Raw genomic sequence first — 16,861 nt, 5'->3', positions numbered from 1 at the left:
CCCCAGTGGTACTAACTCTAAAAGGGGGCAAAGATATATATATATATATATATATATATATATATATATATATATATATATATGTGTGTGTGTGTGTGTGTGTGTGTGTGTGTGTGTGTGTGTGTATGTATACACATAAATTCACAGTTTTTCCTAATAAGCTCTCTGGCTCTCAGCACACTTTTTGGACTGAGGTTGCAAATCCTTTGTTCCTTTTTTCCTGCATGTTTGTGACTACCAATGTCTTTTAATTAAGTACCAGGTCCATAATTTACTGCATTAGGTAAACAGCGGCATAGTAATGGGGTTCATCAGACAGTGCCCATCACCTTGTTCTCGTCCGAGTCAAACCTTCAAGTCCTTTAGTCTGGTAGGCAAGAATGCTACCGATTATGCCGTAATCCATCTCGAAAACATAGCGGTAGAAATCACAGTCTGAGAAATGTTACGGAACGGTAACGCTTCCTTGTAGCAACAATAATAAACTCCTTGGGTGTAAGTTATTCCTAAGTTATAGTGAACCGGATATTAAACGATATTTATGGCTTAATATTCGTGTATTTATAGAAATGTTCGTTCGTATGGTGTTTTTTCGTTGCATGGAACCAGTCCAGTGTCTATAGAAATAGCGCGCGTATCCGTGACAAATATATATATATATATATATATATATATATATATATAATATATATATATATATATATATATATATATATATAGTATAGATAGATGTAGATAGATAGATAGATAGATAGATAGATAGATAGTTAGATACATATATAATTAGATATTAAAGGACATTTGTAGCTCGATATATGTATATGAATCACGGTAATGTGATATGACTTTTATATATATATATATATATATATAATATATATATATATATGTGTGTGTGTGTGTGTGTGTGTGTATGTATATATATATATATATATTATATATATATATATATATATAGAGAGAGAGAGAGAGAGAGAGAGAGAGAGAGAGAGAGAGAGAGAATTACATGTAACATGTAAAACCCGTAGCATAGGTAGAGTTGAGAGCAACGGTACCTAAGGGGTATTAGGCGATTGGCAAATATAACGAATGAAGGTTTGCTTGCTGAGTAAACTCATCACTCGGATCCAAAAATATTTCCCGTATCAACACCGACACTAAGGCTGACGTGCAACGACTCTGGTGAGGATAGTGACGGAAAGTGGCGGAAAGTGTCGATGTTTTAGCCGCGGTCTTTTCACGCTGGTGTAAGTTTTAGAGGTTCGTTTGCCTGCGGCTTCCCAGTCGCATTGACGTCACGTTTGTTATTTTTTTTTCCGCCATAACCCGTTGGTATTTAATGGGGGCTTACATGGATCCGGTTTCCTTTTTTCTTGATACGAATCCAGTTTCCTTCTTTCTCGACACGAATCCAATTTCTCTTTCTCGACACGAATCCAATTTCCTTCTTTCTCGACACGAATCCAATTTCCTTCTTTCTCGACACGAATCCAATTTCCTTCTTTCTCGACACGAATCCAATTTCCTTCTTTCTCGACACGAATCCAGTTTCGTTCTTTCTCGACACGAATCCAGTTTCTTTTTTCCTCAATGTTGGTTTCTTTTTGCGTTGAATGTTATCCTTTGACCAATATGGTTCATTGCAAAGCTCTCTCTCTCTCTCTCTCTCTCTCTCTCTCTCTCTCTCTATCTCTCTCATACACACACACACACACACACACACATATATATATATATATATATATATATTATATATATATATATATATATATATATATGTGTGTGTGTGTGTGTGTGTGTGTGTGTGTGTGTGTCTATAAATTTCTGACTAACAGAAGGGAAACCTCGCAGCTGCACTATGAAACAATTGTTAGAAGACGGGACAGCAAGAAGAAAGACTCTTGTGTTCATGCTCTTTCGATAATTATCTTCACAGACAGGATCCTTGCAAGTGTGGTTAGCGATCAGGTAGTTTCCCGGTTCCACGATGCTCACATGCAGTGCTCGTCTATTAAGATGCAAGATCAAGCCTTCATAATCCTGATGAGATGAGCAATGCTGCTAGATTTCATGAAATCCCAATGTGGATACTGAAAGCTGATAAAGGATTTTGAATGCGACTTTCATTTCAAAAACGTAAACGAATATGGATAAGGACAGTCGGTTGTTTTAAATAAGCTGCCCCTATCCTTATGTGCGGTCAAGTGTGATGGGGATTAGGACAACCATCAGAAACAGAAGGTTGTTTTCTGTGTGTGAATATAAATTATAACCCTGTCTTAAAGTTGAGAAAAACACACCCAAATAGCATAAGGATTTTTTTTTGGGGGGAGGGCAGCGAATTCAGTAGTTATACCACCAGGCGCACTTTGTTGTGAGGCACCCCAAACTTTACGTGCCTATAGATATAAGAAATATTCGTCAGTCATAGTAATTTATCATTTCTAGGAGTGCTTGTCTTCAGCCAGTTGATGCTTGGTTATGCCTCTCCTTTCTAGGTAATTTTCTAACATTCAGAAAGTGTTCAGAAAGGCGTAAATACTCTTTCGATATGGCAGTTACAGTGAGAACCTAATTTTTTTTAAAGACTAGTAAACTTTAACTTTTTTTTAACTTGTCAACAGATGGTGTGTTTTTTTCAGACCAGTAAACTTGTATTTAACTTGTTAACAGATGGTGTTTCATGTAAAATTGAGTGGCGAGTAAATAGACAAATGCAAGCTAAGAAAGACCAAATGGTACAAAAGTTTCCATGTGTTGTATTCTGAAGCATATGAACTGGTTCACATCCGGGACATCAAAGAGATGGCAGCTGAGATGACCCTTCCACTGATGCCTGCATCGTTGATGACGCAAAGCGTCAACTAAAAGGAGGGCACGGTGAGCTCTGTAAACACTGAGTGAATTTGGTCGCTAAATCAATGTAGTGGAAAGGAAAACACGTGCGAACATTTGAAGTTGGCCAGAGGATGCGTTTGGAAAAAAATCTAAGAGCTCTAGTAATGGGAGGTAGTGAAAGCATCCGTCTGCTGCATGACTATGCGTAAATTTGATGAATGAGAAATGTTTGTCAGTCTAACCATTAAAGTGTCTTAGTGAATGGCATAGTCTAGGTTGGCTATTCTTCTGCAAAATAGTGTTAGGATATTGATATTTTTCGATTGACGACGATAGTCTGCTTAAATTATGGGATTTGTAAAAACTAACTGCGTGATAACAATTACTTTTTTCATTGATAATGACCTGGTCAGTTTGTTTTCCATGATGTCATGCAAGACATCAGTCACCTTAAACGGTGGAGGGAGATAATTTCCTGATTTTGAACCTTTTATGTATCATATGTCGAACCTTCTTTTTGTTTTACAAGTACTTTTCTTTGTATGGTGTTTTTACGTTGCATGAAACCAGTGGTTATTTAGCAGCGGGACCAACGGCTTTACGCGACTCCCGAACCACGTCGAGAGTGAACTGCTATCACCAGAAATACACATCTCTGAACCCTCAATGGAATGGCCGAGAGTCGAACTCGCGGCCACCGAGGTGGCAGGCAAAGACCATACCAACCACGCCTCTGTGGCGTTACATACTGTGAACATTTTTCCGAACTGTTTTGGGGGGACTTTTTCTCCTCTTACAGCCCATGTCTTATGTACTACAGGACTGAAGTTACGTGATACCAAGTAAGGTGACGGCCACGCAACACAAGTAACACAAGCCCCACGCGGATTTTTCAGATAAACAGTAGAGAAAAACCGTTGGGAGAACCTGTAACATCCGCAGCTAATTGTGACACTTGTGATTCCTCATGTTCTTAGAGCTTACGCAAGAACTTTGTATACGTCCTGGGATTGTGCGTCTTTTTTTTTCGTTAAACACTCTTGTCTTTTATCCAGTTAACTGCCTAATTAGGATGTAAACTTTACTAAATACCATTGGATGGGTTGACGGGAATGATGAGCATGATGAGATTTCAGTTTCTAAACGGTCTGCACTATATCTACGATCGTCATCTAATTTTGTAATCGTTGCTGAATTATTTTTCTGCCGTTTGATAATTGGAAATGAGTTGGTTAACTCATTAACTGATCTTTCTGAGATTCAGCTCTTGGAGGTTAAAAACGTCTGCTCGTCTGTCTGGCAACAGCATTTTTAAGACAAGTGTGCCCATCCGATGGAGCAACTACGGCAAGCTTGTTGGAGTCTTGGAGAAGGTCGTTGCCATTGTTCAGAGAACCACCCGCGATAACACTCCGTCCCCCTCATCTATAGAGGTTTATGGTCTTCTTGTAGTGGTGCTGATAGCGTGAAACCGGACGGTGGATTATATATAGCAATCCTTGGCACTCTACTGCGGTCTTCATATTTACGCCATCGGGAAAATCTAACTAGGTCGGTTTGCCTCTGGCTCTGTGAGGCATTCTACAAATTGCAAAGATGACTGCCAAAGAAATATTAAGCAAGCGTGGTTATAAAGCCGCGGCTACTGACGACCCACTGACCGACCAGAGCGAGTCTACTACATCTAGCGACGAATACGAAGGACCCCGAATCAGAAGGGAAAATCTTCCATACAAAATGATGTAGGTGGAATGTTTGTGATCGTTCTTAAAGTAGTCTACATCATCTCGCTTTGTGCGCTTGTCATAAGCATCATCATCCACTACGTAGAATCGTGAAGTGACCTTCCTTACTTCGTCATGGTTCCTTTAATGTTTTGAATTGATCAGTTATTTTTATATCAATTTTTCTTTATTACTTTATTACCATATTTTTCTCCCAGATCTTCCAATTGGTGTTATTTCACTTAACATAAAGTACGCTCGCGTTACTAAGACATGTTACGTTAAATTTATCACTTCAATTTTTTTAGGTAGTCGAATAAACTGGGTCAGGCTGGGATATTTTTTCTCGTGGATTTCATATGACAGTGAATCTGTAGATTTCTCCAGGGATTTCTCGTGTGTGTGTGTGTGGGTGTGTGCGTATGGGAACTATACTGCGAAATGTGCTCTCAAAACAGGGAACCCTCTTTCTGTTTGACTATCATATTCCTCATTGCATAAGTTTTAACGAGATTCTAGGAATAATAATAATAATTGTAAATCATCATCATTATATTCAACACGAGGCCATATACGTGGAAAATACAAAGTAGAGGCATTACATTAGATACACGCTAACTAGATACACGATTTAAAGTAAAAAAATTGTAATTGGCAATATCCACACTGTTGCTGAGGTATTAGTAGAAAAAAGATAAAGTAATATTATAATTAGTGTAGTAGAAACTACGAATTCATCCTATAGCTATAGTGTCTCCAGGCGTTGTTCTTTTAAGCATGTGTCTTTGCATCCTAGGTGATGCTTGGGTACGTCATGAGTACGTATAATGATAAGTTAACGAGGCATCCGGTCGTATCAGGTGAGAAGCTCTAATTTAGTGAGCTAGAGCGCCCCACCTGTGATAAGTTTTCTGCCCACTGCTATCCTCAAAATTGCGACTACTGTTTTAGCTAGTGTTAACAACTGCTATCCTTAAAATCGTGATTAGTGGTCTAGCTAGTGTTAGCAACTGCTTTCCTCAAAATTTCGACTACTGTTAGCCACTGTTAGCAACTGCTATCCTTAAAATCGTAGTGTTAGCAACTGCTATCCTTAAAATCGTAGTGTTAGCAACTGCTATCCTTAAAATCGTAGTGTTAGCAACTGCTATCCTTAAAATCGCAACTACTGTTTTAGCCAGTATTAGCAAATGCATCCTCAAAATCGTGAGTGTTAGCTACTGCTATCCTCAAAATCGTAACCACTGATTTAGCCAGTGTTAGCAACTGCTATCCTCAAAATCGCGACTAATGTTGTAGCCAGTGTTAGCGACTGCTATCATTAAAATCATGACTACTGATTTACCCAGTGTTAGCAACTGCTATCCTTAAAATCGTGACTACTGATTTAGCCAGTGTTAGCAACTGCTATCCTCAAAATCATGACTACTGTTAGCCAGTGTAGCAACTGCTATCCTCAAAATCGCGACTACTGTTAGCCAGTGTTAGCAACTGCTATCCTCAAAGTCGTTGCAACTGTTTCAGCCAGTTTTAGCATGGTATCATACGACTTTTTTTAGCAGCTATTTCGAAAATGGGGAGTGACTCTCACTCATTGACAGGCTCTCTGACATTGTATACTTTACGAACAGTTGCTATGACGTATTTTATACTGATTTATCTTTTACACCGTTGCTATGGCGTGACCGAACACATTGCTATGGCGTGATGTAGTTTACCAACACATGCTATGACTTTATATATTTTACCAACAGTAGCTATGACGTGATATATTTTACCAACAGTAGCTATGACGCGATGTATTTTACCAACACTTGCTATGATGTGATATATTTTACCAACAGTAGCTATGACGTGATATATTTTACCAACAGTAGCTACGACGTGATATGTTTTACCAACTGTGGCTACGACTTTATATATTTTACGAACAGTTGCTATGACTTTATATATTTTACCAACAGTAGCTATGACGTGATATATTTTACCAACTGTGGCTATGACTTTATATATTTTACAAATAGATGCTATGACTATGTTTTACCAATAGTAGCTATGACGTGATATATTTTACCAACAATTGCAACTTGATACCAAGCAGCCGAGGACTCCAGAAAACTTGACAATATGCGCAGTCTTGCAACTGCTCGAGGTTCGGAAAAAGAACACCATCGAAATAACCCTAAGAATACTGCACCCTCATTACAGCACTCGTTTGAAAGTACACTTTAGGCAACTGCGTCTTGAGAATAAATAATGATTGTTTACTTTGTGGTTGAGTGACCTCTTAAAAACACCATTTTTACTTTGTCGCCGATGGATATATATATATATATATATATATATATATATATATATATATATATATATATATATATAGAAAATTAAATTTTTGTTGATTTTCGCCTTGCTGGTAATAGAACTTAGCATACAGCCGGGGGATACTACATTAATTCCTTGAAGAGGAAACTTGAAGGAATTACTCTGCTTCATTTGTGGTGAACTAAATTGTCATCTATCGTTGGGTCAGGCTCGTGTTTCATTCCACCACTACCAACAGATGCTGGTAGTTTGGTTCGTGACCCTAGGGAAAAGACTGAACTGCTTCATCGAGCTTTTAAACAATCAGCTGAGTTTGTCCCTCACTTTGATACTTATCCTGAACTTATTCTTACAAATTAAGTATATCTTTGTTTTACCAGACCACTGAGCTGATTAACAGCTCTCCTAGGGGCTGGCCCGAAGGATTAGATTTTTTTACGTGGCTAGGAACCAATTGGTCACCTAGCAACGGGACCTACAGCTTATTGTGGGATCCGAACCGCACTATGTCGAGAAATGAATTTCTATCACCAGAAATAAATTCCTCTGATTCTGCGTTGGCCGAGCCGGGATTCGAACTTCGAACCACCGGATTGGCAGCCCAGCGCGAAAACCACTCGTCCAGCGAAGAACCCTACTTATCCTTACAAAAGTTGCATTTCTGTCCAGGGATGTTGGTAGCTGGGGTGAAGAAGGTCCTGAATGTTTTTTTCCCCTTCGTTTTATGAAATAGTTTCTAGGGTGTTGTCTCCCAACATTAGTCGAGTCGACAGATTTCCATGTGGTGGTGTATCTTTGCTGTAACTACAGGCCAATCTCTAGTCCCCCTGTGCTCTCCAAAGTTGCTGGAAAACTTATTTTTAAGCCACTATGTTATTATATGGAATCTAAATGATTGTTAGGTGATAGTCAAATGCATATAGGAACCAGCTAGGTATATATACCTGCGATGCTCTTGTAGATTTGGCATGCCATTTGCAAGAGAAAATTATAAAAGTTTTGAGTAGAGTAATTAGATAGAATTTGGTGCTGCTTTCGATTACGTTAATCATAAGGCAATCCATTATAAACTTGAGAATGTTAGAGTGGGTGGTTATGTTTTAGGATTACTTCAAAATTTCCCTAAGGGTAGGCAGCAGCGAGTTGGTGCGGACGGGATCTCTAGTGAACCAAGACCTATTTTGCCTGGAGTTCCACGGGGTAGTGTTCTCGGTCCACTGTTATTTTTATCTTATACAAATGATATGGTTGTTGGCGTGGAGAGCAAGATTGTTCAGTAAGCCGATGATGGCGGACGGGATCTTTAGGGAACCAAGACCTATTTTGCCTTGAGTTCCACTGGGTAGTGTTCTCGGTCCACTGTTATTTTTTATCTTAAACAAATGATATGGTTGTTGGCGTGGAGAGCAAGATTGTTCAGTAAGCCGATGATGGAACACTTGTGGGTATAGTAAAGTCTCCACGAACGAGAAATGAAGCTGCTGCCCTCGACCTCAGTCGAGACATGGATCGGATAAGTGAATGGTGTAGTACGTGGGGTATGATGGCTGAACTTCAGTATAACGAAAACGCTATTGATTAGCAGAACTCTTACAGATCCCCCGCCCCAACCATCCTCCCCTTCAGGTTGATGGATCTTTGCTGAATGTATGTGAAGTTATAACTAGGTGTAACTTTTGACTCTTGTATAACTTTCGAGAAGAATCTATTGAGTCTCGGCAAATACCGCACGAAAGTTGGGAATTGTTCGTAAGGCCTCCAATATTTCTAACAGTGAAGCGTTGCAAAGTGCTTCGCCTATGTACGTTAAATGCGTGCTTAGCAGCTCTCCACTTCACACTTCCGGTAATTTTTTGGTATTCCATCAGCGTTTGTTTTCTGTCTTTCTGGAATGTAATTTAAGTCTTCTAAGAGTTACTTTTCTCCAAGGGTGCCCTGAATTGCACGAGACGCGGTTGTTAATGTCTTTATACGAAATATTTCCGAGATACTTTAATTTCAAAAAAGTTATATGTAAACTAAGCCTTCAACTTGCTAAACAAATTATGTCATTTCCTTTTCCTAAATAAGGTAATTGCCCTTAGGTTTTTCAAAGAGATATGCTTCCTAAAAAGCTGCCTGTATTTCGGGTGTCAAATTACCGGATGTTAAAGAAACTGGACCACAATAATTACCGGGACAGAATACCGGGATCAAAGTTCTGGGAGTCAAAATACCTGGAACCAATTGTATACATTATGTGTGTGTATATATATATATATATATATATATATATATATATATATATATATATATATATATATATATATATTATATTATATTATTCCCAGTACCATTCTGAACAATATCTACTTGGAATGGTACTGGGACTTTATAAGTTTTTTCCTCATACTTTATCATTTTGCTTATTTTACTACTATATTCCTTTCGCTCCTCGACTGAAAATTCAAATGAAAGTTAATTTTAGTAGCAGGGCGAAGTATTTCAACAATATGATTGTATGTTCTTTTTATGTGACTAATTACCATTATTTCCTATGGAAAAATAAGTCCACTATAATATGTCTGTTTGATCTTGTTATTTAAAATATAACGCAGAAAGCTTTCGATGACCTGCATGGTCCTCCTTGTCAATCTGACTATATATAGTCCAACCTTGATATAGTCAGACTGACAAGGAGGACCGTGCAGGTCATCGAAAGCTTTCTGCTTCATATTTTAAATAACAAAATCAAACACACATAATATTATGGATTTACTTTTCCATTTCGTTAACTCATGTCATTATGACTTTTCTTTGGATTATTTCCTCAACCGTTCACCTTTTCTTAGACTGTTTATGTAGAGCCCTGATACGATTTAGAGAGCAAACTTTCACACATTGCGTTTCTCCTTTTTTCCAGGCAGCCTGGATGGTTGGGCCGAAGAACGAGACTGGAGCGGTACCTGATACTTGCTGGAACGACGGTGGTGTTTGTGGTGGTCGCCCTGGCTATATCCCTGGCCGCAGTCATCTATGGCTACCAGAACGGAATCTTCAATAATGGTGCGTAGTTATTCAAACGGTTTGAGCTCAGATCGGTAGTCGGTTGCTCTGTGCTCAATGTGTGGTCTCAAGTCTCGACCAGTCAAGAAAATATTTTTTTTCCTTCGTACTCTCGAATAATTGATCGGTCGTGGGTTGAACGAGGACCCTATTTGTCCGGATATGTTTGGCGTTCGAATTGCGAGGTCACTGGTGTAACAGGTCGTGCAGTACCATGGCTAGAAAGGTAGGGGGCAAAACTCCTGCAGCCATGGGACCAAATGTCGTGCCCGGCACATTAACAGTAAATAGTTTTCGAACTGTTTGGGTTTGTTTTACCCAGATATCGTGACGATATCAGCAATTGTCGTTTTATTTAATACTAGACTGTCATATCAGTTATACTACGCGTGAGAGAGTTATCAGTAACGTACCTTAATGACTGAAAGCTCCGTTTGAGCTTACTGAGTATATCTTGAAAATGTACAAAGACTGCATTCGGATTCAGAGTAACCTCGTAACCTCTGTTATCACAAGGTCGATTGCTGTTATATGCAGGAACTTGATAGTGAATAGTTAATGACATCAAAGTAGAAAGATTAGATACGACATACCCCGACCGCGCACTTGGATTTCAGATTTGTCCAAATCTATTCGTTCGGTAGCAGTGTTTTTTAATATTAATCTTTACTACTGCTGAAAAAATAGTTCGATTCCTTCACCTTCATAAGTATCAAGGCTTTTGGGTAATTTTGCACAAAATAGTAATTAACATTAGCATTAGAAACAACTAAGGAAATAGTGTATATAGTCGATAATATTGTGATGGTGGAAGTACTCTCATCAGAAACAGTTAAGGAAATAGTGTAGTCGATAATATTGTGATGGAAATACTCTTAATAAACCTTCATGACAGACCAGTAGCAGCTTCAAGTAGTTGTGGATTACATAGCAAACAGTGTAGATTTAAAAGCAATTATATCTTGCATGACCAAAAATATGTAATAATTAACTTTTGATAAATTTGACGTTTGGGAAAAAGCTATGGTTGTTCCTTAACAAAAGACGAAACGCCAGCGTATGAAGTTTCTCCGATAGTTGAATGTAATCCATTTAGCAACGGGTAGTATACAGATAATCCTTAGATAATTGTCAAGCAAGATGCGAGAAATGCAAGAAAAGGTGAATGGATGGCCTTGAACCTTTCCTGGTAGCTTAGAATACATGTTCGCGAGTACTCACACACCAAAGGGTCGCTTGGAAAAAAAAATTAAGGAAATGGTTCATTAGTCGATTGGCATAAGCTAGGTTTTATGTTGACCTACGCATTTTGTGTAACGAGAAATGCCAGGAAAATGAAATTATAGTTAGATTTCTCAAAAACTCGAATCAGTCAATTAAAAGCCAGCAACATATGTAATGCCGTACGTGAGGTCGCAACTTGTTATCGCCGTTTAACTTCTTAGAGGGCAGTAATTAATACTAAATATGTTTTCCATTAAAACCTCAGCAAATTTGTAATTATTTTAAAATAGTATACGGTATTCACATGATTCCCAAATGGCAACGTAAATCTGCTTCATTTCAAATTCATTTTTTTTTCTTTTTAAGTAGACAGACTACCCAGCCAGTATAGTTTAAGGTAACCACGAAGAGAAAACCTTTCTCACACCCGGTATACGAATCAAGCCAGGCTGCTTCTCTCTCTCTCCGTAATGGCCACAAAGGCGTAGACTTCAGAGCAAGAACCGACCGTGGTATTAGTAGTCTCTCTGTACTTTTACTTTCAGATACACGAATGCACAAAAAAAGTGTTAATGCGCGGTGGACTGAACTTAACAGGTCCCAAGTCTTCCTACTCTTAGATCTAAAAAGTGTGTTCGTGTATGTGATGTAAATCTCAGAGAGAAATGATTATTGATGGGTTTTGATTAGACAGTTAATATCATGATTGGGATGCCGACACACAGGATTATGGTGGCATCCCTAAATTGAAAAATTAAAATTGATCTGAATGAGCAATCGTAGATTACATTATGGCGCTATCCAAATAGGCAGTCAATTCTATTGTAAACTTGCTGTTAATCCTAAGGGTGTTGTTTTTTAATCCAAAGTAGAATTATAAGTTACTGGATCGCTTGGGAGTGGTGCTTTGGAATTAAGATTTATTGAAAGATCCTTGCAGTTCAATTGTAATGAAATGTAGATGATTATTTTTTTATGAAACTTATTTTCTCGGTTATTTTATATTAATCTTCAAAGCTGTGCTGTTCTTCCTTATGCCCTTCGAGTTACGCTTGTAGCATCCCCGACTACCCTTGGCTTCCTTCTAATGCATGCCTGTGTTACTTCTTGATCCTTTGTCCTTGTGCTTCATTGATTTCTCTGGCTCTTAATTTGAAGTTGCTTTTGAGAGAGTTGTGTGATTAATAAACCTTCCTGCTATTTCTGTCCTTCGCCTTGGTCTCCATGCCTGTTTCCATGCCTGAATAATATTGATTTAACGTTTGCCGAGTCTCTCTACTCCCTTTTTATGTAACCTTGCTTAGAGGGAAAGGTAGACAAGCTCTCCAAATTCTGATTAATCCAATTTTCTGTATCACTAATGTTAATGCTACTAAAACTTGGTTTCTGCATGACTTTTCATACTTTTAATACTTGCTGCATGTTTATTTATTGGACTTTTAACTAAAAAAAAAAACTGCGACTGGATACGTCCACAGCAATTAGATACTGAATTGATAATTGACGGGCTTATGACCTGTATTTCGCATTTGACTTGCTATTTTCGATGTGGTATTCTGACGCTTCGTCGTGTCTAAAGACTGAACCCAAGGACGTAACCAAATGAGGAGTTTTTCGAAGTATTGACTGGGGCTGGAAGAAATCCCTAATATGCAATCAATTTATAACTTGAAAGGGGATTGCGTGCGTGAGATATGTACATAAATCTCTCTCTCTCTCTCTCTCTCTCTCTCTCTCTCTCTCTCTCTCTCTCTCTCTCGAGACGGTGACTTTGGGCTTCTAATAGACCTCAAAGGTCACTTTTACCCTCTCTTCCTTCAGAGAGAAAGTTGTACCTGCAGTACGAGTGAGTGCGCCCCACTTTCATGGGACACACCTAATCTAGGAATATTATTAGAATTAAATAATTTATTATATAATATATATATATATATATATATATATATGTATATATTATATATCTATATATGTATAATATAATATATATATGCTATATATATATATATATATATATATGGTATATGTATATATATATATGTATATATATATATATGATATATTGAATATATTATGTTATATATAATGTATAAATATGTATATATATATATGTATAATTATATATATATAATATATATATTATATATATAATGATATATATATATATATAATATATATAATGACCAAACATTTCATGTAGGACGATTCATTTCGTAATGCTATTGTTGGCAGAACCGAAACATCTATTGTGCTCATTTAGTTGATAACTAAAGGTATGGTAAAGCATACAAGAAAGGCTAGATGTATTCAGAGAACTTATACGTTAAATGTTTTGTGAGAGCGAACGCCACAGAGCGATTTCATGCTACTTGTTAGAGTGCATCATTACTGAAATATATATTAACAGATGATACAAGAAAGTGATGCTGACGGAAAGGTAGTTTTAGGCTCCTGATTTAGTAAGCTCAAAACATGGTTATACATACGTATACATATGTATGTAAATTGTATACATTGCATTATATATATGTAATATGTATGTATGTATTATTATGAATGTTTATATTATATATTAAATTATTTACTTTATGTATATATATAAAATTATATATATATATATAAGTGTATATATATTATATATATTTATATTATATATATATATATATATATATATATATATATATATAGATTATTGATATATATATAGATATATATATAATAAATATATATATATATAATATATTACTTATATATATATATTATGTATATATATTTTTAATATATATTATATATATTTATATATATAAATATAATATTATATATATATATAACATATATATCATACTTATATATATAATATAATAATTATTATATATATATATATATATACTATATATAGTATGTATGTTCAATTATAATTTATATATATAGTATATGATATATGTATGTGTATATTGTATATATGTATAATATATATATATATATATATATATTATATGTATATATATATATATATATAATATATATATATATATATATATATATATATATATATTATATAATATATATAGTGGTTTGACGTGACTGATATTTGTAGAGGATTATTTGTAGCCTAGTGAACAATGAAGAAAGACAACGAAGAAAGACAAAGACAACAGAGGACAACGACAACAAAAGTCAAAAGTAATAGGGAGCCACATGCTCGATGCCATGGAAACTGCCAAGTTTTTAAGTCTGGATCTGGAAAACTTTGGCGCGTTGCCACTTTTCTTTGCTAGTAGTGGCATGGAATGAATGCCCCAGCATGTAACTGAAGTCATTTGGTTGCCAGACAGAAACGCAGTTTCCATGACATCGCAGAACTGACCTCGTGTGTCTGATGAAGAACTATATTGTACGTGTGTGTATTTTAGCATGTACAAATGCATATGTACACACTTTAAATTGTGATCACTTCAGGTTTTATGGTCTAAGTGTCTCAAAATCATTCGGCTAGAAGAACTTTGGCTGATACTTCAAGAACTGCAAAGAAGTTTTCGTGTTTTGATAATTTTCCGGTATTGTAAATGAAACTTACGAACATTTAAAAAAGTGGATAAACTGTACATTTTTATATTTATAAATTTAAATTTTAAAAAGTTAATAAGTTATACATTGAAGTTTGTATTTGGATAATGAGAACTCGACTTTGAAATACGTATTGTCTCCCAAGAAACATTGGATAATTAGTTGAAGTCAAGCGCTATTAAATGCAATGATGCCCAAGAAAAATAAGTTCTTATCGAATGGTTCTTGTTTCGTAGACCACAAAACCGACACTGAAATTGACCTTGACCCATCAGTCGCACATGACCGAGGCATGTTTTAGTATGTGTTGCTTATACCACATGGCAACAGCATGTTGCCACTTGGTTGCTCTACGGCTCTACCCCCCCTTGTGAAACGATGCCTTCCAAAGGGGGGTGTGGGGCGCATGGCCTTCGTGTGAATGTGTTGTCCGTTGGAAGCACGACGCCCGCCGCGTCGTGTTGTTGTTGTCGCTGGTCTTCTTCCTTCGTGGCTGCTGCATGCTAACCGCTCTCTTCTGCTCTTCTCTTCCCTCCCTGTTATGCCCCACAGACGCTTCATACCTCCCCGTTATCTCAGCAGAGCGTCTCACATCCTGTCCTGATACCGTCCAGCCATCGTATAGCCCTACGTCAGATCGTACATGTCTCACGAAAGGATGCGTGAAAGCCGGTGAGTTGATTGATTGGTGCCCTCTCTCGGGGAGGACACCTCTCTTTTCCTCTGTTGTGTGAGTAAAAATATGTTAAGAAAAATCATGAGGTAAAATATAGTATGTGGGACATCATGAGGTAAAATATGTAAAGTGGCAAATCACCTTGCAGGCCCAAGTTAATTCAGTAAGCATATCACGACAGCTATGTAAGAAGCCAAAAAATATTAATGGAAATATATTTTTGTGAGGGCTAAATGATTCCATGGAGATGGCTATATTAATCGAGGGCACTTTCCTCTTCCTTAGCAAACAGTCTCATTGAATCTATGAATGAGAAAATCGACCCCTGCGACGACTTCTTCCAGTTCGCCTGCGGGGGCTTCCTCCAGAAGAAAATCATTCCTGATGAGAAGACGTCGCTTTCGCGGTTCAGCGAGGTCTCTGACGACCTGCGAGAGAAACTCAGGGGTCTGGTAGAGGCAGATGTCTCGGAGAAGGACTCCCCATCCACGAAAATGGTGAAGGAGTTGTACAAATCCTGCATGAACACAGGTAAGATAGTGATCATCGGGCATTTTTTAGTGAGTCTTAGGACCGCAGTTTCCAAAGTTACGCTGGGATGCTAAACGTGGTCTTTACAGCACAACTTTAAATGGAACCCAGGGTTCTTAGATCAAGTGTTGCAGATAGTCTTGGTTAAACATGAGTGTGTGTTGTTGTTTCATCTCTAGTTCATATGTCTTTTAAAACCCTAGAACACTAACCTTATATTTGAGTAACACCATCACAAGCCCCGGGTGAAAAACACCCCCGATTTTTGGAAATTAAAAAAACCATAATTGCAGCAAAAATATATTGAAAGTAAGAAAATACATTGAAAATATAGCTCTTTGGCTTTCCTTTCAGCATATAAGAAGTCACTGAAAATAAAAAAAATATTGAGGGGTGACTTAGAAAAACTTCCAAAGATATAGAAAATCACAAAAAACTTAAGAAAAAATTATAAGAAAAAAAAATACTGCAGCTGAAGACATGAGATTTGACCTGGACCCTCCCAGGTAATGGGAGTTAGAGCTGGTAAGGAGAAAACACATAAATAACAAAACACAAAATATACACTATGTAACTTCAGGTGATTTCCGCCCATAAAATATTACACCTTGTATCACAAACCCCGGGTGGAAATCACCCGAAATCCAATCTGGAAAAATCCCAGGGAGCGAGCTCCATAATATACCCTCTGTCAGACAGTCACAATGCAAAGTGCAATGGAGCTATATGGAGTGAGGTGCTGGTTGGTTCACTACTGGTGCTGCAAGCACAGCGTTGCCAAATGTGTCGGGTGAAAATCACCCAGGGTTAGTGTTCTAAGGTTAAAAACTGGTAATTAGAAGATTAATGTGGCAAATGAGGTAGTAATACTCTTGAACTTAAATTTGCCCAGTCAGGAAATAATGTACGAAGCCTTCCGGCTGAATAATGACATAAG

At 37.2% G+C, this 16,861-nt stretch overlaps 1 protein-coding gene across 6 annotated transcripts in view; it reads left to right on the top strand.

The window, feature by feature from the left end:
* The window catches only part of LOC135202217 (neprilysin-2-like), a 245,581-nt gene that overhangs the window by 214,650 nt on the left and 14,070 nt on the right, over window positions 1–16,861 (top strand). For 3 of the 6 annotated variants that reach the window (XM_064231479.1, XM_064231480.1, XM_064231475.1), the window contains exons 2-4: window positions 9,787–9,929; window positions 15,270–15,389; window positions 15,679–15,924. In XM_064231479.1, the coding sequence (XP_064087549.1) occupies window positions 9,787–9,929; window positions 15,270–15,389; window positions 15,679–15,924 (509 nt within the window). Of the gene's footprint in view, window positions 1–4,224; window positions 4,581–9,786; window positions 9,930–15,269; window positions 15,390–15,678; window positions 15,925–16,861 lie in introns of those variants that run through there. The other 3 variants (XM_064231476.1, XM_064231481.1, XM_064231478.1) reach the window with 3 other exon arrangements.

This window comes from Macrobrachium nipponense, chromosome 30 (genome assembly GCF_015104395.2).
Source record: "Macrobrachium nipponense isolate FS-2020 chromosome 30, ASM1510439v2, whole genome shotgun sequence".
NCBI lineage: Eukaryota > Metazoa > Arthropoda > Malacostraca > Decapoda > Palaemonidae > Macrobrachium > Macrobrachium nipponense.
This window is presented reverse-complemented; position numbering and strand designations above follow the sequence as displayed.